The sequence below is a fragment of the Protopterus annectens genome, chromosome 8.part0 (assembly GCF_019279795.1).
Source record: "Protopterus annectens isolate FY-2018-M chromosome 8.part0, PAN1.0, whole genome shotgun sequence".
Classification (NCBI taxonomy): domain Eukaryota; kingdom Metazoa; phylum Chordata; order Ceratodontiformes; family Protopteridae; genus Protopterus; species Protopterus annectens.
The window spans coordinates 180,788,972-180,816,471 of NC_056741.1; the positions used below are offsets into that span (position 1 = coordinate 180,788,972).

At 40.8% G+C, this 27,500-nt stretch overlaps 1 protein-coding gene across 1 annotated transcript in view; it reads right to left on the reverse strand.

The window, feature by feature from the left end:
* Positions 1-27,500, reverse strand: part of LOC122808180 (alpha-2-macroglobulin-like) — a 440,046-nt gene that overhangs the window by 76,941 nt on the left and 335,605 nt on the right. The window contains exon 16 of the mRNA XM_044079148.1: positions 4,164-4,290. Coding sequence (XP_043935083.1) covers positions 4,164-4,290 — 127 coding nt within the window. The remainder of the gene's footprint in view (positions 1-4,163; positions 4,291-27,500) is intronic.

The following is a 27,500-nucleotide window of genomic DNA, read 5'->3' on the forward strand; positions in this document are numbered from 1 at the left end:
ATTTGACTTATTGATGTGTAATAAATCCATCAATATTGGGTCAGAAGATGCCTTGTATGCCAGACACAGGTCACGCCTATGTGTCTGTATGATATCACATATAGCAGGAGGTCTTTGAGCTGGTCCATTTAAGATATATTGTTTAGCCCTTGTATCCTTTTAGCAAGGTATTTCTGTCATCATTCCAGTTGTTGCATGTGTCTGGACAGATACATATCAAAGGGAGTGATATACTCAGTGACTGGCCTAATGAGGGTTAACTAAAGGTGGGCAATTGCATCCCAAGGTCTAGACATAATCTCTTTGCTCATAAGCTGTGTAATATAGAAGGACCTTTTTATGACAGTTGACACACATTGGACACATTTCAGGTCACTGTCCACATAAGTTTCAAAATTCCAAACAACTGGGTCAGCTCGTATTTGTGTATTGTCAATGTGTTAGTGCCCCATGGTAGATGACTTCTCAAAGGATTCACTAATGCAGTCTTTAGCCTTTTGTCTCTGGCCATGATTTTGGCACCTATTACATAGTTGGGACAAACATTCCTGTAGCATGGCTAAGTCATTTGGTAATTGAATATTTTTTTTCCTGTGTGAGTGTGGTCATCTGCAAACTTAACTATAGCAGATGAGTAGATGCCAAACAAGACAGGTCCCAGCATGGAACCCTGGGAGACTCCACTGTTGACTAGTCCTGATGTGGAGGTAACTTCCCCTATTTTAATCTCCTGTGTCCTCTCTGTTAGCCAGACATCCATCAGATGACTTAGGGGTATATTCCCAGTTTACTTAGATTTTCTAAAATGCCTAAGTGAGGGATTTTATTAAAAGCATTAGTTAGGTGAAGGTATGCAGCATTGCCATTTTGACTTCATCCTTTGCTTTGGTGTCCTTTTGGATAAAGTTCAATATGTCATGTAAATGTGACCTTGTCATGATGAATCGAAATTGTGACTGGTCTAGTACTTGGAGGTTTCCTATATCCTTAATGATAAGTTCCAAGATAAGTTTTCACATGGCTTTAAATATGATGCTGGTCAGACTTATATGTCTGTAATTGCCTGGGTCTGTGGGAGGTGCACTATATATATATATATATATATATATATATATATATATATATATATATATATATATATATATATATATACATTTATTCCATACACTAAATCAAATTTTCACTAATACGAAATAGTGCATGGAATGTTCACTGCAGCGAAAGTGCACTTAATCAAAAGTGCACTTATGTGAAGGTCAGTACAACGAATGGGGTTTGTACTGAACTTTTGTGCAATACTCATGGACCTTAGGGTTAGGGCATGGGTCATAGTAAGGGGATAGCCTGTAGGGCTATCCATTACCATGACCTGCGCCCTAACCCTAAGGTCTACAGGCCATTTCCTTACTATGACCCGTGCCCTAACCCTAAGGTCTGTGACGACTGCAGCAGATTGAAGGACATAGAAATGTCCTCCACTATGGTGTGATAGTCACAAACTTTGGGGTTAGGGCATGGGTTAGGGTAAGGGGATAGCTTAACTAACTATCCCCTTAACCTAACCCATGGCCTAACCCTAAAGTCCATGACTATCACACCATAGTGGAGGACATAGTGTGTTTTTTATGTCCTCCACTGTGCTGCAGTGCTTTTGGTGAAGTGAACTTATGTGAAAGCTCACTTTCGTTAATTTGAACTTTCGCATAAGTGAGGCTACCTATTGCAAGTTCGAAGTAGTGAACTTTTGTTCATGTAATAGGAATCCATATATATATATATATATATATATATATATATATATATATATATATATATATATATATATATATATATATATATATATATATATATATATAGCTATGTATAGTGAAAAATGCAGCGAAATAACCAGCCATGCTAGGCTTCTCACTGAGTAGTATCTTAAATCTCCTGTAGTGGACATCCAATGGATATATGCGAATAACCCCTTAAGGACATACAGTGTTTCAGCTACATATCTTCTGAATGTACATGACTTTTTTATTTTCTACTTTTTAGGCCTTCATTCGTACATTCATGCCAATACAGCCAAACCCAATAACTGTAGACATAAAGACAAAAAGTTAAAAAGTAAAAAATAAAGAAGCCATAGACATTTAGAAGCCTTGTATGTGAAACACATTATGTCCTTAAGGGATAATTTACATATATCCCATGGGCCTCTACTACAAGAGGTTTAAGTTATTCCACAGTGATCTTTTTAATCTTTAGTTTGTGTTTATGTATATATAGTAGCATAGGTAGGATGGGGCAAAGGGGACAGTTCCCCTGTGTGCAAAGTGTTAGTGGGCACGATTGTGTGATCCCAATAAGTAATACAAGCTTATAAATGTTAGTATTACATCTGTGGCCAAAGCTGAGCTGTAACCACATGTGTGGACTAATTGTAGAAACTTCTTACTAATAAAGCAAGCAGTTTGCTACAGTTAAAAATAAAAAAAAAAGTTTCCTTTTTTCGTTTTTTGAAAGACAAATCTGAGTGTTGAAGCACTCCATACCTGGTATAAACTGTAGCATTTGTTTGCTACTATTGTTTAAAAGGGAAAAAAAAATGTCTTTTCTTTTGTTTTTTCATTTGCTTGTTTAGAAGGCAAATCCAAGCACTGTGAGTGTTATAAACCATAGCATCTGCTTGCTGCAAATGTAGCAAGCTGTTTGCTACAGTTTAAAACAAAGTTTTTTTGTCTTAGTAACTAAATCATTTTATAGCTATGTGCTTGCTCCTTATATATAAACTGTAACAACGGATTACTAAGTGTAGAAAGCAGTATTCTACTGCTAAGGGATTTTTTTTATTGCTGCTGCACCAACTGTGTATGGAGGGGTGGTGGTGGTGAGGTTCAGAAACTTGACTTGATTGGCTCCTTCTTTTCAATGTACCAGGAAAGATCTCATGAACGTGTCATATCTGGTAATGGCTCCAGACTCCAGATGAGCCAGCTACACTGTGTGTGTGTGTGTGTGTGTGTGTGTGTGTGTGTGTGTGTGTGTGTGTGTGTGTGTGTGTTAAGTACTAATTCAATATATTTTAGGTGGCAATTCCATCTTTATTATTTTTTTTTTTTTTATGACAATTATAAAGTAATTCCATTTGTGACTTTTAAGATCATAGGACCATGTCTGATTATATTTGAATGCTGGAAGCTTTTTTACAAATCAGTACCTAGTAAAGCTAATTTGTTTTATAAAAAACAGTCTTTTTGCTTGAGGGACTCCTAACCAATATTAAAGGAGTTTAATTGCCAGTTTTTGTCTTGGGCTGCTTTCCTCCCTGGACTCCGTTCTTTGCTTATACTTGAGCCCTTATTTTCCTCACAACATGTACCGTTTGTTTCCTTAATCGTATAAATAACACTTGCCTTGTCATAATGGACTGTTATTACAGACTTTAAGGAATTGTTTTTTTTGTTTTTGTTTTTTGCTTTTGTTGTTTATCTTTCCACAGTTTTGCCACCTGAGATAAAACAGTACATCATAAGGCAGTGTCCAAGTACAAATGTGGACATGGAGTTTGTGACTAAAATGCATTAAGTGTTTTATGTTCTGAAGTTAAGAAGAGGTAAATTACATTCTATTTTAAATATCTTTTGTGACATGCTAGTAGAAAATGTATATCAGCAAACTGCAACTATGAAACTCAGCTTTAGGTAGAAAGAAAAGATAACTTTGTCTAGTATTATTCTGTACATTGCTTTAGTACAATATTAATTCTTGTACTATGAACCAGCTTTGAACTTGCAGGTCCTCTTCTGTTTAAACTCGAATAACTGCTTTGTTACACTAATTGTTTTGATTACTTTGCTGTTTAAATTCACTTTTTTTTTGCCTAGGAGCATTCCTGTTATGTACAACATAACTCCATATTAAAGGCAACAAATGTAAGCCTTTTTTATTAGAGAACACAAATTTAAACTATGTATAGATGATGAGACATTAATAACATAAACATGTCTGCATGTATTGAAAAAGCATAAAATATCTACACAATCTTTCATATTGTATCCTGTTACGTTCCATGCATATAAATTTCATTTATCAGCCTTGTTTCTAACATAGTTAGTGATTTTCTGTCACTGATAAGCAAGTTATTTCTGAGTGAAAGATTGCAAAGTCAATGCACTTACCCAAAGTGATGGGAGTCACGGTCCAGGAAACTGTTTTCTCATCATTTGCACAGAGGCATGTTGTGTACTGGTGGTTGGGATTGGAAACAGAAGTATAACTTGCAGATGCTAATAGCCTAATTTGAACCTGTAGTGGTAAAAGAAAGCAGAAGAACGTTATGTAATAGCATATGACTGAGAAAGCCTTAGTGCGCACTAAGAAATGACAAATCTAGAATGCCACAATTCTGCCTTATCCTACCACTGTGGGCAGTTTGGGAACTCACAAGTATTAAGTTGGTTTATTTTCTTTAGTAAAATAGTATGGCTGGTATTCATAGCCAAGCTGTATTGTACTCAGAAGGGATTCAAAGAACCAGGTAGAGCTATTAGATACTGAGGCAAGTTGTATGGAAAGAGTGGCATATGTGTCTATATAATGACAGCAAATAAAATGCAGTCTAATCAGTGTGCAGTTTGAAGCAAACAATGGTCACGAAAAGCATGTCACAGTTCGTAGTGCTCAGGTAGAAATTCATGCATGTCATCATATCTGAGCATAACGGGGAAAAAAAACACACACAGACCAAATTTGCAGAAATATTTACGATGAAAATATTTGTAGCAGTAGGGTCTGTTGCAAAGCAACATGTGATATAAACAAGCACTGCTAATTTGCACATGGGAGTATGGGTAAAAAACGGTACTAACATAAAATAACATGTAATCAGCTATGTGGAAGGCAGCTCATGGACCATTTTTTGTGTGGAATGAGATATCATAGTCATTGGCTGACTTGTATGGCCTACAAGCGTGATATAGAGGAATGCATGGTCTTCAAATGAATGTGGATATCAAGGTATGTGCAGCACTTCCTGTTACAGACTGGGACCTTTCAGAGACAGCCAACAAACACATTGTGTATATCACAGGTATCAACCTGTACAATACTCAAGGTATAAATTACTACCATATGTGGATGAGCACATCTGTTCTTCAACATGGAAGGGGAGACAACCACCACCATGCATAGCTTTTATGACACCACCTCTCTCACTCAAATGGTGGGAGCCATAAATTGTACAAAAGTAGTAATGAAATCCCCACCTGGTTTACATGGAGAGCAGAACATCATCAAGAATTGCAGGTTCAAATCACTTCCAGGTAGTGTGTGACTTGTATCGGCTCATATTGAATATGTCCATATAGCAACTTGGTAGAGTCCCCATGATTTCAAAATATGATGTATAAGTCAGGCATATTACTGCTTCATGCACACTGACATTTCACAGAGCCACCCAATAGTTAACAGCAGGCACACCAATATATGCACATATCTACAGATGCAGACATAATGCTTATAATGCTACACATCATACTGTCTTTTGGTATGTCCCTACTGTGTCGCAAGCAATACAAGATACCCACTGGAGCCCCAGTAAGTAATACGCATGCAGAACCAATACAATATCGATGAACTGACATCATACTACTCATACACAAATCAGGAACATAGTAAGGAACATAGCCTGCTAAAAGCCTGGTTCTGCTGCATAGTCACATCTGTGGATGCACTGCTATAGTCCTCTGCCCTGCAAGTTCTTCACAGCATGCTTCACACTGAGATTATAAGGAAGCAGGTAGCCTGGCTGTTACAACTGTAAACCTCCACACTTGCAACATCAAGTCTTCTTGCAACCCTCGGGACAACATCAGCAATGACACCAGTAGTAACAGTCACAGATCAATGTATGTACTACTCATGTCTAGATGACACTGTGTATTGTTAAAGCAACAATGCATAGTTCATCTCTATGAGTCCTGGTATATGCACATCAGCAGTGCATGTTCATGTAAAGCAAAATAATACGTGATGTGTATGGCTATGCTGGGCAGTATATGATTGATTCACATTGTGCATCAGACATCTCCACTTACACTATATAGGATGAAGGGTGGCAATGGTCACAGCTGTCATAATTTGCACAGGTGCCTGGGAATACAAGGACACATAATTTTCTATGCAACAGAATAGGTGGTTACGTGTCAGTAGAGGCATGGCCAGTGGCCACAGGTATGAGAGATTCAAAGTCATGCAAAAGATCCTCCATGAACTGGGTGGGAAGACTGTGACTGCTTAAGTACTGGGGACATAGCAATGACCTGATGTAGCAGGAATAAAGGCCTCTGAAACACAAATGCTATTGCACTGGTGGAATGTTACGTAGAACAGGTTTGTTAAGGAACACCCACCCCTGGTACCTTTATATAGTGGAAGACCTCCTAACTCACTTTGTGAGTATGAAATATCATGGGGAATACTTCCATAGTGTGTGTCCCATGATGGTCTTCCTATTCATTCACTCCACATATGCAAATGTACCTGCCAAAGGCAATACTCACATATAGGGTACTGATAATGCCACCTATTATCCTTCACAATGAGGCAGTTATGGTGTTGACATGCACCACCATTGACCTCCTGAGATCTTTTATTGCATCATTCCTCCATTTCCTTTCCTCCTGGAGTTACTGGCACAATGGGTGACATCCTCATGGAGACCTCTATGTCTACTGTGTGAGATTGTCATCCTACACATTTGGTTGATCTTAATATCTACTGAGATATCTGGGGCTGGCTGGGACATTAGATGCCACTGGAGATCCTTTATAGAATGCCATACTGTGTGTAAACAAATGTCCAATACAATGTGCTGGTCTGACATGGCAAACCCAGAGAAATTGGTAGCAGTACTTTAAGTCAAAAGTAAGCCCCACTTGACATGGGACCTATGTGGTGCATCCCATAAATCAGGTATTGATGACTCCACACTGCCACCCAGTCAGTAGGTGCAGGACCACCCTGGATAGAGGTAGGCTTTGTTTATTTGTCAAGGGACTGTGATTCAGTCTGTGTGTTGGCATCTTTATCAGACACCATGCAGTTGCTGACCTCATCCTGTTGTCCTTTTTCAGGCTCTACAGGTGTCACAATAGCAGTGGTCTGTCCTGTAAGTACATAAACAAGAAATAATTTAGTGATTCTGACTGCCCCCTACAACATGTGATATCAAATGGTGTGCATGCAAATGGAAGGCTGACACAGGCAGGTGGGCAAACAACATAATCTTCCTGCACTAATGACCACTTCATTCTGAACATGCAATATAGCTATGGGGCACATATGCAATGGAAACTGCATTCTGTCTAGAGTCAGTATGAGCAGAGTTGCTGTATACCATAAATGCTATGGCTACACACATGACTTGTCTACCTGTGAGATGCATGCATTTGAAGACACCCAGAGCCTATGTTTAATCCTCCTGATATGATACACATACCCTCATCATCTCCATGCAGGGATATTAAGAATGACTCATCATCTTTGAGACTTGCAGTAGAAGGAGACCATGTCTCTGGTTGCAGACCTCTTCACCACCACACTGCATATCTTCTGTGTGGGTTGTCATATCTTGTTGCTGGCATATTTCTGATATTGCTATGTTGTGCAATTCCTCAAAGCATGACATTAATGCTGAAGACCATATGTCCCACAGAAGTTGCTTTAAAGGCTGTTTGCAACTCCATCTACCCAAGGAGTCCTGAAAGATATCATTGTCATCATTATAAAGTACTCTAACATCTGCCATCAGCCCCTCTGTTGGATAAGCACACACCAAGGAGGACAGAGACTGCAAATGTAATCCAGTAATTTTGGAGTACAGTGGTATAGTAGAGTGTTAGATGGCTAGAAACACAGTGGAGGTCAGACGCATGCTACAAACATTAGAGGTTTCCAATGGTACGTAATATGGTAGAAGTGGCCTATGCATGTATATAGCTAGATTAGATAACACAGTCGACAGATGTGAGGTGTAGATGATGGGGCACTTCACAAGCAGCATGGGTAGGGCTCAGGATTATCAGAGGTGATACAGTGTGCTGGACTAGTGTATGCAGACATTCACAACAGGTACCTTTGTGGCATACAGCCACATTATATTAGTAAGGCAGACTTGAGAGGGAGGAATAGTTAGCTCAGTTTTATAGACTGCAAACCCAGAGATACACTTCTATACAGACAAGTACATATATATTAGAGAATCTGTATCTGCAGGTTCATACAGACAGTTTTATTTATTTATTATTTATTTATTTGCTTTTGTTTAACCAGGATGGTCCATTGGGCCAAGTGAACCCATTTTCAATGGAGTCCTGGGGAGAAAAGCTCCGACAAAGAATACATGTTACAGAGATAAACATTACATAGCATACAAGGCAAGACAAGGTGTATTTTACAACTGGTAAAACTGTAAAAAAAAAAAATATATATATAGAATAAAAATTAACAAATTCTTAAATCCAGATGATAGATGATATTAAGAAATTGATTATGAGTAAAATAGATGAGATGAGGGAGATAATAATACAGGAAGTGGAGAATGCTTATGTGGGGTTAACAGTTAACTCAGTACACATAGAAAGTGGCACCATGCTTATGATAGCAGGTTATGTCTGGGCAAATGCCTGCATGTATATCCAACTGGTGCCACACATCATAGGCCAGAAGGGGGCAGTCCTGTTGTTTTAAGTGATATCCCATGGAGACAGTTTTACATACACATGTTTTACATGCACACTCCTACCCAAGGTGCAGTTGCAAGCCTAGTAGTGGTATCGTATTTACAGCAGTGTTACTATAGTCCATTTGTGGCCAGCATTCACATGCATATGACACTGTGACATGTACCTTACCACAGTATTGTAAAACACTGAATTACTCCTCTGACAACTATCCCATGGAATTGCTGCTTTTGTACTAACAAACACTATTACTGCTGCAGCTTCTTGGTTATGCATTTTCATTACAGCTCAGTCATAAAAGTTGCAGATCAGCACTGTCTTGTTCCACGTGTATGTTAATGAAACTAGGTACTGCACATGTCTATGAATTGTTATCTTTCTCAGAATTGCTTTGACGACATAAAGTATACCTATGTTTTTGCAGCATACCACCAGCATACCCTGTACTCCTGCAAGCAGGCAGGCTGTGTGTGCATGCACAATGTACTATAGAGTGACATTTAGATGCCCTGTACAAAAGTCAAAGACTTGTTTAAAGCATGAAATGGAATACACATTTACATTTTGCCTTACTATATATTCATAGTGATTTCTGTTAATGGCAGTGACCTACTGAGACCATCTGATTCATATCTTAAGGAGCATAAGATAATGTTGTACCTCCTGCACATTTAGTTCAGGAAACAGCTGCAGAGACCTTATAGGTTCATAGGTTAATAGGTGTGTACTAGGCTAATGGCCTGGAGCCTTTACAAGCCCAGCTCATAGGATTACCCTGGCATCATGCCACCCAACCTTAGTTCCCAGTGCCTCTGTCGAGTAGAGCCACTGGAGTGATCCCCGGGGTAAATGTTCTATTTCCCATCCACACATCAAGATTTCTCTTGAAGAAGGCCAGTGAGATGCTCTGTTTGACATGTATGGGGAGTCTATTCTATAGCATGGGCAGTCTATGGGTTATGAACCTGTCCCTCCATTACATTCTGTTGATTGTGGTAATGAGGTTGAGGTCTCTGGAATGTGTGGTGCAGAGGGATTGGGATTTCTTTAGATGTAGCATTCCTAACAGGGCTGGGTCAGACATGGCTTTGTAAGTCAAGCAGAGATCGCCTCTAAGTAGGTGATATGAGAGAAAGAATAGTTAGAGTTTTTGAGTCTGTCCATACAGGACACGTGTTTAAGGCCTGGGATCCTCTTTGTGAGGTACTTTTTTGGCCTCTCCAGTTGTTGCAGGTGTCTAATGAGGTACATGCCAAATGGGGCATTTTACTCAATGATTGACCTAATGAGGGAAGGGTAGAGGGAGACAAAGACCTTTTTCTTCCTGGATGCAAAACCCTTAGTAATGAGATGTGCCGCATAGAAGGACTTTCTGACCACAGTGGCAATGTGGTGGTCAAAAGAGAGGTTGCTATCAACCTGTGTTCCCAGATCTCTTATAATGCCTTCTGTGTTCAGCGGACTACCAAGAATTTGGTAATTCATGGGAACTGGGTTTTTCCCAAAGAGGATGATGATGCATTTTTTTGGCATTGAGCTTAAGTGCGTGGTTCTAACACCAGTCATTGGTCTCAGTGAGGCCTTTCTGTAGGATGTCAACATCACCTGGGGAGTTGATAATAGCTCCCAGCTTGCAATCATTTGTAAACTCTGTCAGCCAGAGTCCCTTTGTTTTGATCTGGATGTCAGAGAAGTAGATATCAAACAGGACAGGACCCAGGACCGAACCTTGTGGGACTCCACTCGTGACTGGTCAGCACTCTGACTTGGAGTCAGCTACTTTTACACTGTGGGTTCTATCTGTGAGCCAGTTTGCAACCAACCTAGTGATATAGGGGTTGATGCCTAGCTTACTGAGTTTTTCTATGATTCTTGAGTGGTCAATGATATCAAAGGTCTTGGCCAGATCAAGGTAGGCTGTATGAACCAGCTTTCCTTCATCCACAGCTCTGATGACTGACTCAAACAAGTCGACCAAGTTGAGCAGGCATGATCTACATTTCACAAAACAAAACTGTGTGGGATCCAGAGTTTGGACATTCCATTTATCCTTATTTATTAGGTCGATGATGATACATTCCATAGCTTTGCATATCAGACTCATCAGGCTAATGAGGGCGATAGTTCTCAGGGTCTATAGTCTCTCCTACTTTGTGGAGAGAGATGACTGTAGCAGTGCGCCATTCAGTAGATATAAAGCCTGAGGTGATGCTGTAATTGAATAGGGCACACAGGTGAGGTGCCAGTTCTCTCTGTATTTCATGTAGAGCACTGCCAGGTATATTGTCAGGTCCATAGAAGCTGTATTATTGGCCTTGGACAGTGCTGTTTTAACCTGTGCAGCAGTAATATTGGGTGCCTGGCAATCTACTGGTATTGTGATTGGTACTTTGGTGGGGGGAGAGGGGTATAGTAGGCACTGAATCTGTCAGCCAATATATTGGCAATATCTGTTGGCTCAGTATAGGAGGTACCATTGTGCAGTAGCTCAGAGAAAATCTGGGTATTGCCATAGAGATTCTTTACATAGCTGTAGAAGGCCTTGTGGTTGTCTTTACTATCTGCTGCAATTCTGTTTTCTTAGCTAGCTTTAGAGTATTTGATGAGGGCTCTCAACTTTTTGTTGAGTCTGATAAGGGAGTTTTTTCCAGTCTTGAGATTTCACCTTATTCCGCATCAGTTTCTTCCTTCTTTTGTACAGTTTGTTTATAGCAGGGGGACCACTAGATTGGCTTCCATTTTTTGGAGGAGAGCATCTTGTTTCTATTGGGTATGGCGAAATCCATGCATTTGTGTACGTGTTCATACAGTGCATTGGTGTATGATTCAGCAGTCATGCAACTATTGTCCATTTGCATGGGTGCTGTGAAGTTAGCACCTCTGTTTATAGGAGCCCAAAGTTAGCTTTGGAGAAGTTTTTCATGGTGCTTACCTTTTCTGGGGTGGGGGGTGGGAAGGATGTGGATTTCCAAGGTGATTCGTTTGTGGTCGGATCTAACCAGGGAGGAGTTGGCTACTGGTGTAGAACAGCAGTCGCTCATGTTAGTAATGACCAGGCCAAGGATGCTGCTACCTCTAGTAGGAGTAAGAATGAGCTGGTCCAGGATATTGGAATTAATGAATTCCAGGAAACGTTGGGCAAGTGTGCTGGCATATGAGTAGTTTTCCCAGTTAATGGAGGGGTAGTTGAAGTCCCCCAGTATGAGACTGTTAGGTTGGACCCTATTATTCTCCAGGGTGCTTAGGAACATGGAGTGTGAGTCTTGGGACATGGCTGGGGACCTATAGGATGCTATGACCTGAATTGTTAGCTACACCTGAAGTATCTCTGATGCATTATGTTGGGCTACCAGTCTGGAAGTGTGTGCATCCTTTATGAGTATGGAAACACCACCACCTTTGGAGCTTTGGTGCAAGTTCTGGAGTTGAAAGGTGTGGATTGAGTTATAGCCTGGTAGTACAGGGGTACTTTCTGCTGCCTTGAACCAGGTTTTTGTTACAGCACAAATATCTATGTTCTCCATTTTAAGGAGTACTTCAAGCAAATGCATTTTGAGATTTAAACTTCTAGCGTTGAGCAGCATGACCCTCAGATTGCATTTGTTTGTAGCTGTTATGGTGGTAATTAGCTCTTTGGAACACCACCTAAAAAGACATTATAGGGGTGGCAAGAGCCTTGGCCAGTATTCAGAAGCCCAGGGATGACAGATGCAGGCCATCTTTGGCAAAGCATCGAGGTCTGTCTATCATGTCATCCCAGGCAGACAGATAATGGATCCCCTTAGAATTACACCAGAAACTTAGCCAATTGTTGAAATCAATCATTTTCTCGTTGTACTGTGATATAATTCTGGGTGATGGTAGGATGCTGCTCAGGGCTAGGATCATACCCGCCTAGGCTACATAATCCGAGAATTCCTCCATGTCTCTTTTCATGTAGTCCAGGGAGGTAGGTCTCAGGTCATTCACACCCACATGTAGAATAACAACGTCATATTTTTACCTGTTGTTGAGGGACCTAGGTGCGTGCATTATATGGTGGATCCTGCTACCTGACAGGCAGTTGACTGTTAATTACTCCTTATTTAGCCTAGTGAGTTCGATATCAGTGTGCCTCACTATTGAGTCACCTATGATTAGCGTGTTGGGCATGCTGTTTTGCCTTAGGGGCTTTGGTTGAGTGGCACACTGTTTAGGAGAATTATGTGTCTCATGATTAGTGTTGTGTTGTGGTGGTGGAGTGTGTTTCTGTTTTGGAGGTCTCAGCTGTTTGGGTACATTTTTATTAAGAGGCTCCATGAAGGTGAGTGTATGGTTTGTGTTTTTATGTGAAGGCAGTGCCGGTGTGTGCTATGGAGGGCTATTTGTTTCATGTGGTGTGGTGCAAGGGCTTGACCTTCTCCTCTTGACCAGCTATTCTGGTCTTGGTTGGAGAGTGCGTGGCTTCCAATTTGGATATATAAGTGCATCTCTCGCAAGTCTGAGTGTTAGGAGATAAGAGGAGATGGTTGTCGATGTACATGAGACAGTTGCCTCAGGATGCCCAAGTTACCCAGGTTAATAGGAAAAAGCACAGGGAACTGACTTTTAAACATGCCTGGAGGGGTTGGCATTAATAATAAGTACTGGAGCTGTTTCCTTGTAGAATGTTTAGTGCTGGGAACACTTTTGTGTCCTACAATAATTCATAGGTTCATAGGTTCATACTAGGCTATCTGCCCTAGTGCATTTATAAGCCTAGCCAGAGTGTGTTTGGCTTTCGCCACCCATTTTAAATTAATTTTGCTACGCCCTTTTTCGAGGTTAGTATACTGTGCCTCTGTCTAACAGTGACACAGAAGTGATATCCGGGGTAAACATATGATCCCCCATCCACTCATCAGGATTCCTCTTGAAGAGAGTCAATGAGGGACTCTGCCTAAAGTGGACTGGGATTTTATTCCAGAGTGAAGGGAGCCTCTGGGTTATGAATCTGTGCCTCCAGCATGTCCTATATATTTCAGTGCTGAGGTTCAAGTCTCTTGAGTGTGTAGCTCGATGGGATTTGGATTTTCTGAGGTGCAGCATGTCCATTAATTCCGGGTTGGACATGGCTTTATATGTCAGGCACAGATTGCCTCTGAGCAGGCTGTATGCCACTGAGTAGAGCTGGAGTTTTTTTAACAGGGAAGCATATGGCATCTGTTTGAGCCCGTTGATCCTCTTGGTGAGTTACTTTTGGGGTCTTTCCAGTTGCTGCAGGTGTCTGGTAAGGTACATCCCAAAAGGGGCATTGTACTCAATTATGGGCCTGATGAGGGATGAGTAAAGAGGCACGATGACCTCCGCTGATCTAGATGTGAATACCTTCATGATTAGGTGGGCTATATGAAATGTTTTTCTAAACACTTTGGCCAAGTGGTTGTCAAATGAGAGAGTGCTATCAACTTGGGTCCCCAGGTCCCTAATTACTTCTTCTGTACTTAATGGATTACCACCTATGTGGTAATTTGTGGGCACTTTGTTTTTGCCAAAGGGGATGACTATACACTTTTTGGTGTTTAGCTTGAGGCCATGGCTCTGGCACCAGTTGTCTGTTTCCATGAGGCCCTTTTGGAGGATGCTTGTGTCGGCTGGAGAGTAGATTATAGCACCCAGTTTGTAGTCATCTGCGAACTTGGTCAGCCACAGTCCTTCCGTATTGGCCTTTACCTCCAAGAAATATATATTGAACAGGAGAGGTCCCAGGACTGAGCCTTGTGGGACGCCACTTGTAACTGGTTTGGAGTCTGACATGGCTCCAGCAATTCTAACCATGTGGGTTCTGTCCTTGTGTCAGTTTGCAACCCATCTAGTGACATAGGGGTTTATATTTAAGCTGGTGAGCTTATCTATAATGCCCGAGTGGGGTATTCTATCGAGGGCTTTTGCGAGTTCCAGGTAGGCTGTGTGGACCACCTTCCCCTCGTCAATGGCCTTGGTGAATGTTTCAAAGAAATTGACCAGGTTTAAGAGGCAGGATCTGCCCTTAACAAAGCTGAACTGGGTAGGATCCAGTGTCTGTAGGTCCCCAATACCTTTTTTATGAGGTCCATGATGATCCTTTCCATAGCTTTGCAGACCAAGCTAGTCAGGCTTATGGGGTGATAATTTCCAGGATCCGATGAGGCACTACCTTTGTGGAGAGGGACCACTGTTGCTGTACACCACTCTTTGGGTGCATAACCTGTGGTAAGGCTGAGATTGAACAGTAGTTTTATGTTTGGGTTTAACTCTTCTTGGAGTTCATATAGGACGCAGCCTGGGACACCGTCTGGTCCCATTGATGCTGTGTTTTTTGCTTTGATGAGGGCGGCTCTTACCTGAGCATCTGAGATGTCATGGGAGCAGCACTCTGCTGGGATAGATATTTGCCCTTTTGGTGGGGGGGGGTTGTGCTGAACCTGTCAGCTAGGATGTTGGCAATGTCTGTGGGTCCTGTGTATTTTTTGTTATTTTGGACTAATTCTGAGCATATCTGGGAATTCCCACCCAGGTTTCTAACATAACTAAAGAAAGCCTTGTGATTATCCTTAGTGTCCTGTGCAATTTTTTCTCTCGAAGCTGGCCTTAGACAATTTTATGAGTGCCCATAGTTTTTTGCTAACACTGATCAGAGATGTGTTCCCTTTTTGGGATGTTGCTCTATCATGTAGTAGCTTCCTCCTTCTATTGTATAGTTTGTTTATGGCTGGGGTCCACCAGACAGGACGTCTGCCTTTGGAGGATTGGGTCTTGGTTTTTTTTGGGATTGCATGATCCATGCATTCCTGAAGGTGTTCATAGAATGCATTTATAAAGGATTCACCAGTCTGGGCCGTATTTTCCACAGACCCGGGGGCTTTGAAGGATTCCACCTCCATTTTGAGGAGTGTGAAATTTGCTTTAGAGAGGTTTTTCACTGTGGTTTTCTGGGCAGGAGGTGGGGTCAGGATGTGAATATCCAGTGAGTTTAGTTTATTGTCTGATCTTACCAGTAAGGGATACACTTCTGGTCTGGAGCATAGAGTCCCCATGTTGGTGATGATCAGGTCCAGTATGTTTTCCCTTCTTGTGGGAGTGGTAACAAGTTTTTCCATAGCATTTGAGTTTATAAATTCTAGGAACCTTTGAGCTAGGGTGTTGGAGCTAGAGTAATGCTCCCAGTCTATGTTTGGGTAGTTGAAGTCGCCAAATATAATGGTGTTTGGAGAGACCTTCATATTTTCCAGTGTTCTCAGGAAGGCCAAGTGGGGTTCCTGGGTTTGGGAGGGTTGTCTGCAGCAGGCTATAAATTGGAAGGCAGTTTAACCCACTGTTAGTTGCTTCATGCTGTGCCACCAACCTGGAGGTATGGGTATCTTTGACGAATATTGATACTCCCCCTCCTTTTCCGGTCCGGTCCATGTTTTGGGGACGAAAAGCATGGTATGAGTTATAACCTGGTAGGGCTGGGATGCTCTCGGGAGCCTTGAACCAGGTTTCTGTTACTGCACAGATATCAATGTTTTCCATGCTAAGGAGAGTTTCGAGTGCCTGCATCTTGAGGTTTAGACTTCTGGCATTGAGTAGCATTACTCTTAATTTCTTATCCCTTGTGATACCTATGGAGGTGGGTTTGTCTTTTGAGCCTTGCCTAAAAAAGGCACTATGGGGATAGCAAGAGCCTTTGCCAATATCCGAAAGCCCAGGGGTGACAGGTGCAAGCCGTCCCTAGCAAAGCATCGTGGCCTGTTGAGCATGCCATCCCAGGCTGACAGGCATTGGATCCCCTTTGAATGACACCAATACTTAAGACAATTGTTGAAATTGATCATCTTGTCTTCACATTGTGGCATCATTCTTGGTAAGGGTAAGATGCTACTCAAGGTCAGGGTCATATCGGCCTGGGCCACATGCTCAGAAAGCTCCTCTATGTCTCTTTTCATGTAGTCCAGGGAGGTACATCTCAGGTCATTCACACCAGCATGGACAATGACTGAGTCATATTTGTACTTGCCTTGGAGTGACCTGAGTGCTTGTGTTATGTGGCGGATCCTAGCGCCTGACATGCAGCTCACAGTGACCTTATCCTTGTTCAGCCTGGTGAGTGGGACGTCAGTGTGCCTGACGATAGAGTCACCTATTACAAGTGTATCAGGTGTGTTGTTTAGCCTTAAGGGCTGTGACTGTTCAGCACACTGGCTTTGTGAGCTATGTGTTGCATGTGTTTTGTTTTGGGGTAGCAGTTGCTTGGGTGTCTGCTTTGGAGGTCTCTGCTGCTTAGGCAGATTTTGGTTTAGAGCCTCCGAGTATGTTTTTGTGTGTTTATGTGTTTGGTTTGCTGTCGTGGTAAGTCTATGTGAGACTGGAATTGTAGTGAGTGTGGTTTCCTTCTCCTCCTGACAGGTTTCACCAGTACTGAGTTGAGAGAGCTTAGCCTTCAGTTTGGCTATATGGTTGCATCTCTCACATGTGTTGGAATTTGTTGGGAGGTGGAGAGGGTTGTCTGTGTACATGAGGCAGTTGTACCATTGCCTCAAGATTTCCAGATTCACCAGCTGGACCGGAGAGGAGATTGACAACTGACCTTTGGACATGCTAGAATAGTATTGGGAATTCCTTTATAATTGAAAAAAAAGGGCCAATGGGAAACAAGGTACTCAAGGGGAGTTTGTGAGGGTGTAGTGCTTTTAATTTTTTAGTGCTGACTTATATAATTGCTTTAGTGAGAAAGTGCCAGGTAACTTAAATGCAATGTGTTACAGGTAACTTAAATTCAAAAATGACAAACAGTAACTTTCTTTCAAGTGAAACAAGGAAATAAGTACAGTAAGCAATGCAGATGTCACTAGGGATCCACAGAAGCGCTGAAAAGCCGTGTTTTAGGTGGAATTAGGGTTTCAGGGAAATAACAAGCAAACAAGTATAAAAAGAAAGCTAGATTCAGCAAGCCTGAATCTAGTCTATGCTACAGCAAACAAGGTGTACCAATTCCAGTAAGAAACAGTTCAAATATGCAGGCACTATAAGCCTTTAACCAGAAATTCCCAGCTCAGAAAGGCAGAGTCCAGCCTCTCCTCCAACAAGAGTTCAGACCACGAACCTTCTTAATGTAAAATAACTGGCCTGAAGCCCATGTGCTTAAACCAGAACTAATACACTTTTAGAATATCAGACACTGAGCCCTCAATCAGCAGTTCCCAACCTAGAAGGATGTAAGTTACCTGTCCTGCCAGCACAGTGCAGGCCACAAACCTTCCGAATGTAAAACAACTGGTCTGACCCCAAGTGCTTAATCCAAAAGACTTTGAATGATAGCTACACTTTAATCAAGTTACTACCAAGCAGTAATAAATACAACTGAATACTTTAAAGAATGCCTGGATTAGTGCTCAAGTTATACAAATAAAACTAGATTCAGCAGGCCTGGATCTAGTCTATGCTACAGCAAACAAGGTGTACCAATTTAGTAGGAAGCAGTACAAATATGCAGGCACTATAAACCTTTAACCAGAAATTCCCAGCTCAGAAGGGCAGAGTCCAGCCTCTCCTCCCACAAGAGTGCAGACCATGAACCCTCTTAATGTAAAATAACTGGCCCGAAGCCCAAGTGGTTAAACCAGAATTAATACACTTTTAGAATAACAAACACTGAGCCCTCAATCAGCAGTTCCCAACTTAGAAGGATGTAGGCTACCTGTCCTGCCACTACAGTGCAGAGCACAAACCGTCTTAATGTAAAACAACTGGTCTGAAGCCCAAGTGCTTAAACTAAAAGGCTTAGAGTGAGTTACACCAAGCAGTAATAAATACAATTGAGTACTTTTAAGATGACGCAAAAGCAAAATAAAGTAGGAAGAAACAAATACAGTAAAAGCAGATAATTTTGCTTTTTGAGTGAGCAAATGAGATGGGCCCAGGAGGAGTATCCAAGTGCAAGTTTACAAGAGGGGCGGGCAGTTTCAAAGCCACCAAGATTAACACCAAGACAAAAACAGGGAGGGTGGGTGGGGACCTACTGAAAAAACAGTCAACTTCTAGCTAGGTATTGCTCAATGCAACACAAATTACTTTAAAAAGTGCAGATAAAAGTTACTTAGCTACACTTACGCATTCAAGCTGATATCATGCAGGTCTTAACCGGCCAAAGCTCACAGTTTAAACAAATTGCTATAAGAACTCTGGTAAATTGCTAGACTAATAAGCTAGTAAAAGATCAGGAGAGGAGAGAGCTAGTAGATCTAAGGGAAAACTTGAAGAGGAGACTTTGGCACTGCTCAGAAGCTTACAAACAGTCTTGGATACAGCAAATCTGTATTGTGACTAGACTAGTTACAGGAAAGGTAGGAAACCAGCACAAATGCAGACTTTTAAACCAGAAAGTTGAAAGAGCTGGAAAGACTGCCCAAACGACCAATAAACTATCATTTCTGGGGCAGAATCCACTTCTCTTGTGGTAGATATGCTACCTAGTGCTTACCACTCCCACTGATAAGCTAGAAGGCTTCCCTCCAACACAGAAAGGCTTGGGGAGCTCAGAAGCTTACATACAGTCCTGGATACAGAAAATCTTTATCTGGACTAGACTAGTTACAAGAAAGGTGGGAAAAGTGCAAACACGGGCTTTTAGACCAGAAAGTTGAAAGAGATGGAAAACTGCCTAAATGGCCAATAAATTACAGTTCTTGCATGTCCATTCCATAAGGTTCATGCCTGGACTGACCTAGCAGAGCATTTGGCCTGGGCAGACACCAGTAACATGAATACCACCAAGATAAAAAAGACAAAAAATACCACTAGCAACAACAGCCACAATCACAGAGCAATGCTGGAAGAAAATATATTTATTACACTTAGCTCTTCGGCTATAAGGCCTTCAAAGAGTAAAAAACATTACTAAAACACAGGTTTAAATACAAAAAAAACATAATAATCCATCCCACTGCTAATAAGTTAATTAATCAATTAAATAATTAAATTACATATTTCCAGTTGCATTCTTTATTTAACTGTATGGGTTCCAAGGTATTGAACTTAAGAATATACATAGTTTCTTTCCTCAGAAGTTTATCCTTTAAACTTACATTTTCACTGATCAATATTTCCACCTTTTCCAACCTACAACCTAAAATTCCTTCAGGGTTAGAATTGTGAAATTCAAAAAAGTGATTGCCCAAAGGGCTCTCCACATTCACATTTCTAATGTCCCTCACATGTTCTTGAAAACGCCAGTAACATGACTTGCAATGCCACCACCCTGAATATCTCCAACCATGTGAAGCAGAAATGAGGCAGAAATGCCTCAAAGGGTATGTATAAGGGTCTGTCATTCCTACTGTGTATAATAAGAGCTGTTCTGTTTAACTTTTGTCTTTGATTTTTTTTTGCATATTAGTCGCTTAAGCTATCTGACACCTTGTGTACTGTTAACAATATTAGTTATACTATTCCTTGATTTTCATCTCTTCTATTAGTGGCTATGAGGCCTACAAGCATGAAATAAGTATACAGTTGTTTTTATTGTGTTTTTTGCTTGATTTTGCTATTTAATTGTAGTCGCTTAAGAGGTTGTTGCTACCAGAATACTATAGAATACTACAAGCACTATAATACCTAGGGTAGGTGGACAGCATTATCTTCCCATTACATTTCCAATACATTTTTTCCCTATTACATTTTTTTTTTTTTTTACTGTTTAGAAATACTGACTCACACTGACTGCATGTATGTACACATATCTACTTTATACTTGTAAAGTGAATGAACGCTAATGTGTATTATAACTGATGATGCTAGTAATGACTATTACTGGAATACCTGTTACTGTGACTTGACTTGAATTATTTTTCTCTCTCTCTCTCTCTCATACCCTTACTTACTTTGTACCTTCTCTCCTCTCTATTGCCAACCACCTCTACCTTCTGTTACCTTTGCTCCTGTTTTGTCTTTTTCCTTTTGTTTTCTTTTTGTTGCAGCAGTGCTCTCATCGGCGCCATCTGGTGTCCCCTCTCTGCTGGCCTATCTCCCTTGTCTCCCAGAAGCTACAACTCAGGCCATTTGTGGCCGGCTCAGGAAGCACAGTGATGGTTTTTTGAGTTCAAAACTCTCTATACTGGACTGTATTGCTTTCTTGCTTAATTATTTTCCTTTTTGTCCTATGTGGGCAGCACACGTGGCAGGTTTTAGGTCGTGCTTTGTCCTTGCTTTCCTGCACATAGTAACTACCTCTTTATTAGTCTATTAGTACTACTCCCTTTGCCCTGAAGTCCCTGAAGTCTGCTGCCTGCTAGCTGAAGTAGTCTGTGACGCCCAGCCTGCTGTGGCTTTTCTGTTTCTCACTGTCTCAATTTGTTTCTCTATATTGCACTCCTTTCTCTGGTTTTTACAACGCATCATATCCCTGATATTTTCTATAATCCTACCAAATACCCTATTAGTGTCCTCCCTCTATAAACACATTTTCTTACTACTTGTACACCTGTTACAACAAAGAAAGTATTCTAGATTCGATTCTCATAACAAACCTCAACTAACTATCAGTTGACTTTAGTGACCACAATCTAACCTATATTAAGAGACAAAAAAAATGCTCTAACAATTCTCCAATGTATAAGACCTACTCTCGTCTCAAATGTTCTACCCTATTTTATTTAAAAACTAAAACTAAGTGCCTGCACCTGGGAAAGACACTTCTTTCTTCCTGCTTGAAGAAGCTTCAACTAACTCTAACACCATTTCAATATAATCATATTAAATCTAAACCTGCCCCATGGCTATCTAAAGATACAAGAGACAAAAATGTTACTAGAACAAATCTTGGAAAAAAATGTGCGACCACCAAATATCTCCTACATAACAGACCTTTAGGCACCACAAACAGTAAAGAAGAAGAGCTATCTCTTCTGGAATGATACTGCCAATACTTTCAACTCTTTTTCTTTATTGATGCTATCAATTCCCTCCCTCCCCATCTCTCTAGTGACAACACTAGTATCCCTGATCTTACATCTCAATCTTTTCCAACCTTTGGCTGGAAGCACACCTTCACTACCTTATGCATCCATGCATCAAACTCAAAACCAGCTTCCATCTGAATTCCTTCAAAAGCAGCCCTGATAGCCTACCCTATATATATCCCTTATTAATAGCCTCCTTTACAGACTTTATTAACAAAAATCGAATATAAACATCCTGTGTCTTCAGCTCTATTATTGACCTGTCCCAAAGCCTTTGGGGATCACACTCTCTCCTCTTAAACATTCTTGAATCACTAACAGGAAACAGGCCGCCTCTGGGATAACAAACTCTCATCTCTTCTCCCCCTCTTTATAAATGACTTACAAGTAGCTATTCCCCAAGCTACATGCATACAATATGCTGATGACTCCACACTAATTTGCTCTGCTAAATCCATTTCTGAACTACAAACTAATACTCAAACTGTATTTTCCAAAGTTGAAACTTGGTTCCTAAACGTTTGCCTCCTCCCTAAATGCAAAAAACACTTCTTACTTTTTTTGGCCTACTACCAGATCCCTACATTAACTAAACTGCTAGGAGTCACGATTGACAACAATCTTTCCTTTGACTGTCATATCAACAATTTCAGAACTCACCACTGTCTGAATCTGCAGCAACTTAACTGGCTTGAACTGAACAAACATGTTTTTTTCCCAACAACTCTTTGTCCAAAAAAAAGAGCTTCAACCCAACCTCACACACACTTTTCTTCTAACCCTCTTTATTATCTAATCTGAACTCACTCGATCATCTAATAAACTGCTAGTCATCTTAACTAACCAAATCTAATAACCTAGCTGGTGATTCCTCTTCTCAAATTCCATTATCTACTGTTCTGTTTAAACAAAAACTTAGAATTTACCTTTATAAGCCACTGATGCCCCCCCTCTAATCTCTGAACTGAAATTTCCTTTTTAGTTAACCCTCTTCTGCTTTCTCCCTTAGTTCTCTTCCTCTACCATTTATGGACCTCTCCCCTATATCTTTCCTCTATATGGCTATGACTCTATTCCAGAAACTATATATCTTTTATAAATCTGCTCTCCATCTATCGTTGTTTCCTCTTCCTTTGTCTTTGCTCTTTCTCTCTTCTTTTAAAAGATGTAATAAGCCTTAACATGTTGCTATTTACATTGTTCAGGAATTTAAAAGTTTTTTTTTTTTAGTTTTTTTTTTCAACGCACAGCCTATCTGAGTGTAATCTGAAATGGAAATATATCCAGTTAGACTAGCCCGGTTAACAAATGTAAAATAAAATAAATAAAATAAAATAAAAATACTGTAGTTTACATATTTTTTTTTTCTTTTTATCTTTCAGAGTACTGTTCCTAATTACAAAAAGTGTTTACCCTGACTGATGTCAGGATCATAGGAGGTTACTAGGCTAATGGCCCTGGGGCCCTTACTAGCTTAGCCAAGAATTTTTCCCCCCAAAAGAATCTCAGTCAACAGCTGTCACCTTTGTCAATGACGGGCACAAGTGGCACCCCTGGGACAAATTTGTTGTTTCACATCCATTCTTTAAGGCTGCACTTGAAGAGGGTCAGCAAGGTGCTCTGTTTGATGCGTATGGGAAGTATATTCCAGAGACAGGGCAGCCTCTGGGAGACAGACCTGTCTCTCCAGCAGGTTTTGTTAATGTTGCATATTAGATTCAGGCCTTTTGAGTGGGTAGTGCGTGAGGAGTTAGACTTAGGGATATGGAGCATCTCTAGTAGGGCAGGGTCCAAGATTATCTTGTAGGTGAGACACAGATCACCCCAGAGCAATCTGTATGATACCAAGTAGATTGATTATGATTTGAGCCCGTCTGCATAGGACAGGTATTGGAGGGCATGGATTCTTTTTTGAGGCATTTCAGTGGCCTTTCCAGCTGTGCAGATGTTTGGAGAGGTACATCCCAAACGGAGTGTTATACTCAATTATTGGTCTAATGAGGGAAGAGTATAGGTAGGTTATAATCTCCTTTTTTCTGGGTGGAGTTTCTTTGCTTATGAGATGAACCACATAAAAGGCTTTTCTGACCAATGCCGCTACATGATGGTCGAATGTCAGTTTGTTATCAACCTGAATGCCCAGGTCACTCACCACAGGTGGTGTGCTTAGGGGGTTGCCATTGCTGTGGTAATCAGTACGGGTCATGTTTTTGCCAAATGGTATGATGATACATTTTTTTGCATTTAGCTTGAGGCCATGACTTTCACATCAGTCATTAGTTGCTGTGAGACCCTCTTGCAGTATGTTAACATCATTTGGGGAGTCAATGACAGCACCCAACCTACAGTCATCTGCAAATTTGGTCAGCCGCAGGCCTTTTGTCTTTGCCTGGTCCTCTGAGAAAAAGATGCCAAACAGTAGGTGTCCCAGGGCAGATCGCTTGGGAACTCCACTACTGACAGGTCTGCTATCAGAAGTGGAGGTGCCTATTTTGACTTTGAGTGTCCTGTCAGTGAGCCAGTTGGCCAAACACCTGAGATAGAGATTTATGCCAGGTTGTGTTAGCTTTATGATGATGCCTAAGTTGGGGATCATGTGAAAGTCCTTGGTTAAGTCAAGGTAATCTGTATGCACTGACTTTCCCTGATCTAGGGCCTTTGTGACAGTCTCAAAGAAGTCAACCAGGTTCAACAGGCAATGTTTGCCCTTGACGAATCCAAACTGGGTGGGGTCAAGTGCTTGGAAATTGCCTATGTCCTTGTTTATGAGATCTGTAATAATATGCTCCATGGCTTTACAGATCAGACTTGTCAAGCTAATGGGTTGATAGTTTCCAGGGTCAGTAGTGGCACCACCCTACTGCAAGGGGATGACAATGGCAGTTCTCCACTCTGCTGGAATGAAGCCTGTACTTAGGCTGTGGTTGAATAGAGTGCTCAATGGCGAAGCCGGTTCTTGCTAGATATGGTGCAGAATACATCCTGGGATACTATCAGGTTCCATGGAAGCTGTGTTCTTTACCTTGGATAGGGCCCATAACACTTGATCTACAGAGATGTAAGGTGCAGGACATGTTGAAAGAACTTTTGATGAAGGGACAGGGGGTGAAGTTTGCTCTGAACCTGTCTACTAGCAGGTTCACTAAGTCAACAGGATCAGTGTAAGTGATACTGTTAAGTACTAATTTTGAACAAACCTGGGCTTTGCCACAGAGGTTTCTGATGTAACTGAAAAAGACTTTATGGTTTCCCTTTGTTTTGGAGGCAAGTTTCAATTCATAACTGGCCTTGACAATTTTCACTAGTGATCTAATTTGCTTGTTGAAGCTAAGGAGGGAGTTTTTCCAATTTGGAATTTGTTCCTTTTTACCCTTGGACAACAGTTTCTTCCTTTTGTTGTAAAGCCTGTTGATACAGGATGTCCACTAGACATGTTTGTATTTCCTTGAAGAGCAGAGTTTAGTTCTATTGGGTATGGCTGAGTCCATGCAGTTGTACAGGTGCTTGTATACTTCATTGACGTATTGTTCATCATAATTGTCTGCATCCTCTGAGGGGGGTGCTGGTATGAAGCTACATATACCCTTCCTTAGGAGATTCTAGTCAGCTTTTAAGAAGTTTTTTAGCTTGATTACGTCTGGGGGGTCAGGTGATCTCACCAGGGAAGCACATACTTTGGAAGTGGTGCAGTGGTCACCCATGTTGGTGAGAACAAAGTCCAGCATGTTATCTCACCTTGTGGGGGATGAGATGAGCTGGTCTAATGTGTTAGAACTGATGAAGTCGAGGAATATTTGAGAGAGTGTATTAGTGCAAGAATAGTTCACCCAGTCTATGGTTGGGTAGTTGAAGTCACCAAGGATCAGGGTGTTAGGGGGTACTTTGATAGAGTCAAGTAGAGCCAGGTAAGAGGAGTGGGTGTCCTGAGTCATGCAAGGGGGTCTACAGCTAGTTATAACTTGGATGTACAAGGTTGCCCACCATTAGTATTATTGTGTGCGCTGTTCTTGGATGCTATATAGTCTCAGAACAGCAGGGCACATGCCTGTGTCTTTATGGAGTTCTGACCACCTGAACCATAAATAATGAGAGGCAAGGGTGGCATTACCTCAATCACAAGCTGTTAAGTGGCACAATCCACACTGGTAATGGGACATGACTGCAGTACCACCATGTACAAAAATCAGTTGCTAATGGAACATGAATACAATACTGGTATTCATTTAAGAAGCCACTGGTGATATATCAGCTTCTTAAACAAATGTATTTAGTAGCTTCATCTTGAAGACTGTCTAAAGTCTATCATTCTCTGAATGCCAGAAAGACAACTGTATCTTAACCCATCAAACCCTGAGACAGTGTTGCTTCATGCCATTATGAGCCCATCGCATTTTCTTTAATTTCTTCCTTTATGTATAGGTGGGGAGGGGTACTTGAAATGCAGGTCTGTGATCTGAGATGAATATTTATTTATAACAGACACATTAAAATGGCCATTTGTCAGCTGTTGTCAAGATATTATATTTCTATCTCAAAAATACTGCAGACATTCAGGAGCTCATTCCATTAGCAGAATTTACAGGGATTATCTTGGTTGAACTGCTACACTGTGCCCTTTACCTCAGGGTTATAGATGGGAACTTGCCTCAGTTGTAGCATTAACACAATTCCATGGTAAGTCTGTTAGCTGGGTCAGTTAGTCATATTATGTAATGCCTTTGCTGTGGAATGTTCAGTGGTTCCTGCTACCCATGTCATTAAGATACTTGTTCTTACATATCAGACCATATACAACTGGGTCATACTTATTTAAAAGGGGCAATGAGGCCCTACTCCAGAGTTATGGCCATAAGGACATCAGGTAAGGTCCTGCTGGCATACTCCAATGTTGTGTCACAAATCATCTAGTAGAGTGTATTTTACCAATATCATCATCATCATCATCTGGAAGTATCTATGTCACCTGACTTTGCCGCGTGTCTTAGATCCTCATTCAAATGGGATAAAAAAAATTGCATATTTAGTATATACCTCTAGATTTTTGGCTCACATTTTTTGTCTGTTCCTCCTAAAATTTATGTTTTTTTTCTGGAAGGTCACTAAGGATTGAAGTCATTAAATGAGAAACATTTGTTTATACTTCATATCCTTCAGAAAATGCATGCTAATGCAAAACCTGTTATTCCTGTTGCTTTATAAGTTTATAAATGCAATATTTCAAATCAGTCCCTGATACTGGGCCTTTGTCACCCCCCCCCCAATTATTTTGCATTATGTTGGCTTTATTGAACTTCTTGTGGTTAAATGTTAAGCTGTATGATTTAGGAAGCTCCTCTTAAAAGCATAGTGTGTTTTATTTCTATTTAATAACTTATTTTAATCTATTGGTTTTTACCAAATTTATTTTTTGATCCACAATGTAAACTTATGGATATTTTTTTTATTTGCAAAATGTTTATTTCTTAGCATTTAAATACAAAGCTATAAAAACAAAGAGGTCGATAAAACTAAATAATGAGAAGCAGAAAACCTTTGTGTAAGTGACACAGAGCAAAATGCAGCTGGCAGGTGAAATACTTAGGTTCCGTGTATAATTGCATAGACCATGATCATCGCTGGTGGTGGTTTTAATGGTAGTCAGAGAGCTATTGCTGCTTCATCTAGATGGTGTATTTTACTTTGTGTTATTTATAATCACAGCACACTAAATCCACTGATGAGTAAGACTGGGATTTATGGTTTTAACAGAACATGCTATATGTTATCAGACTTTCCAGAAGCAGGAAATGCAACACTAGGAGTGAGCTGGAATTCTTGATGCAGTCACATCAACTGCTAA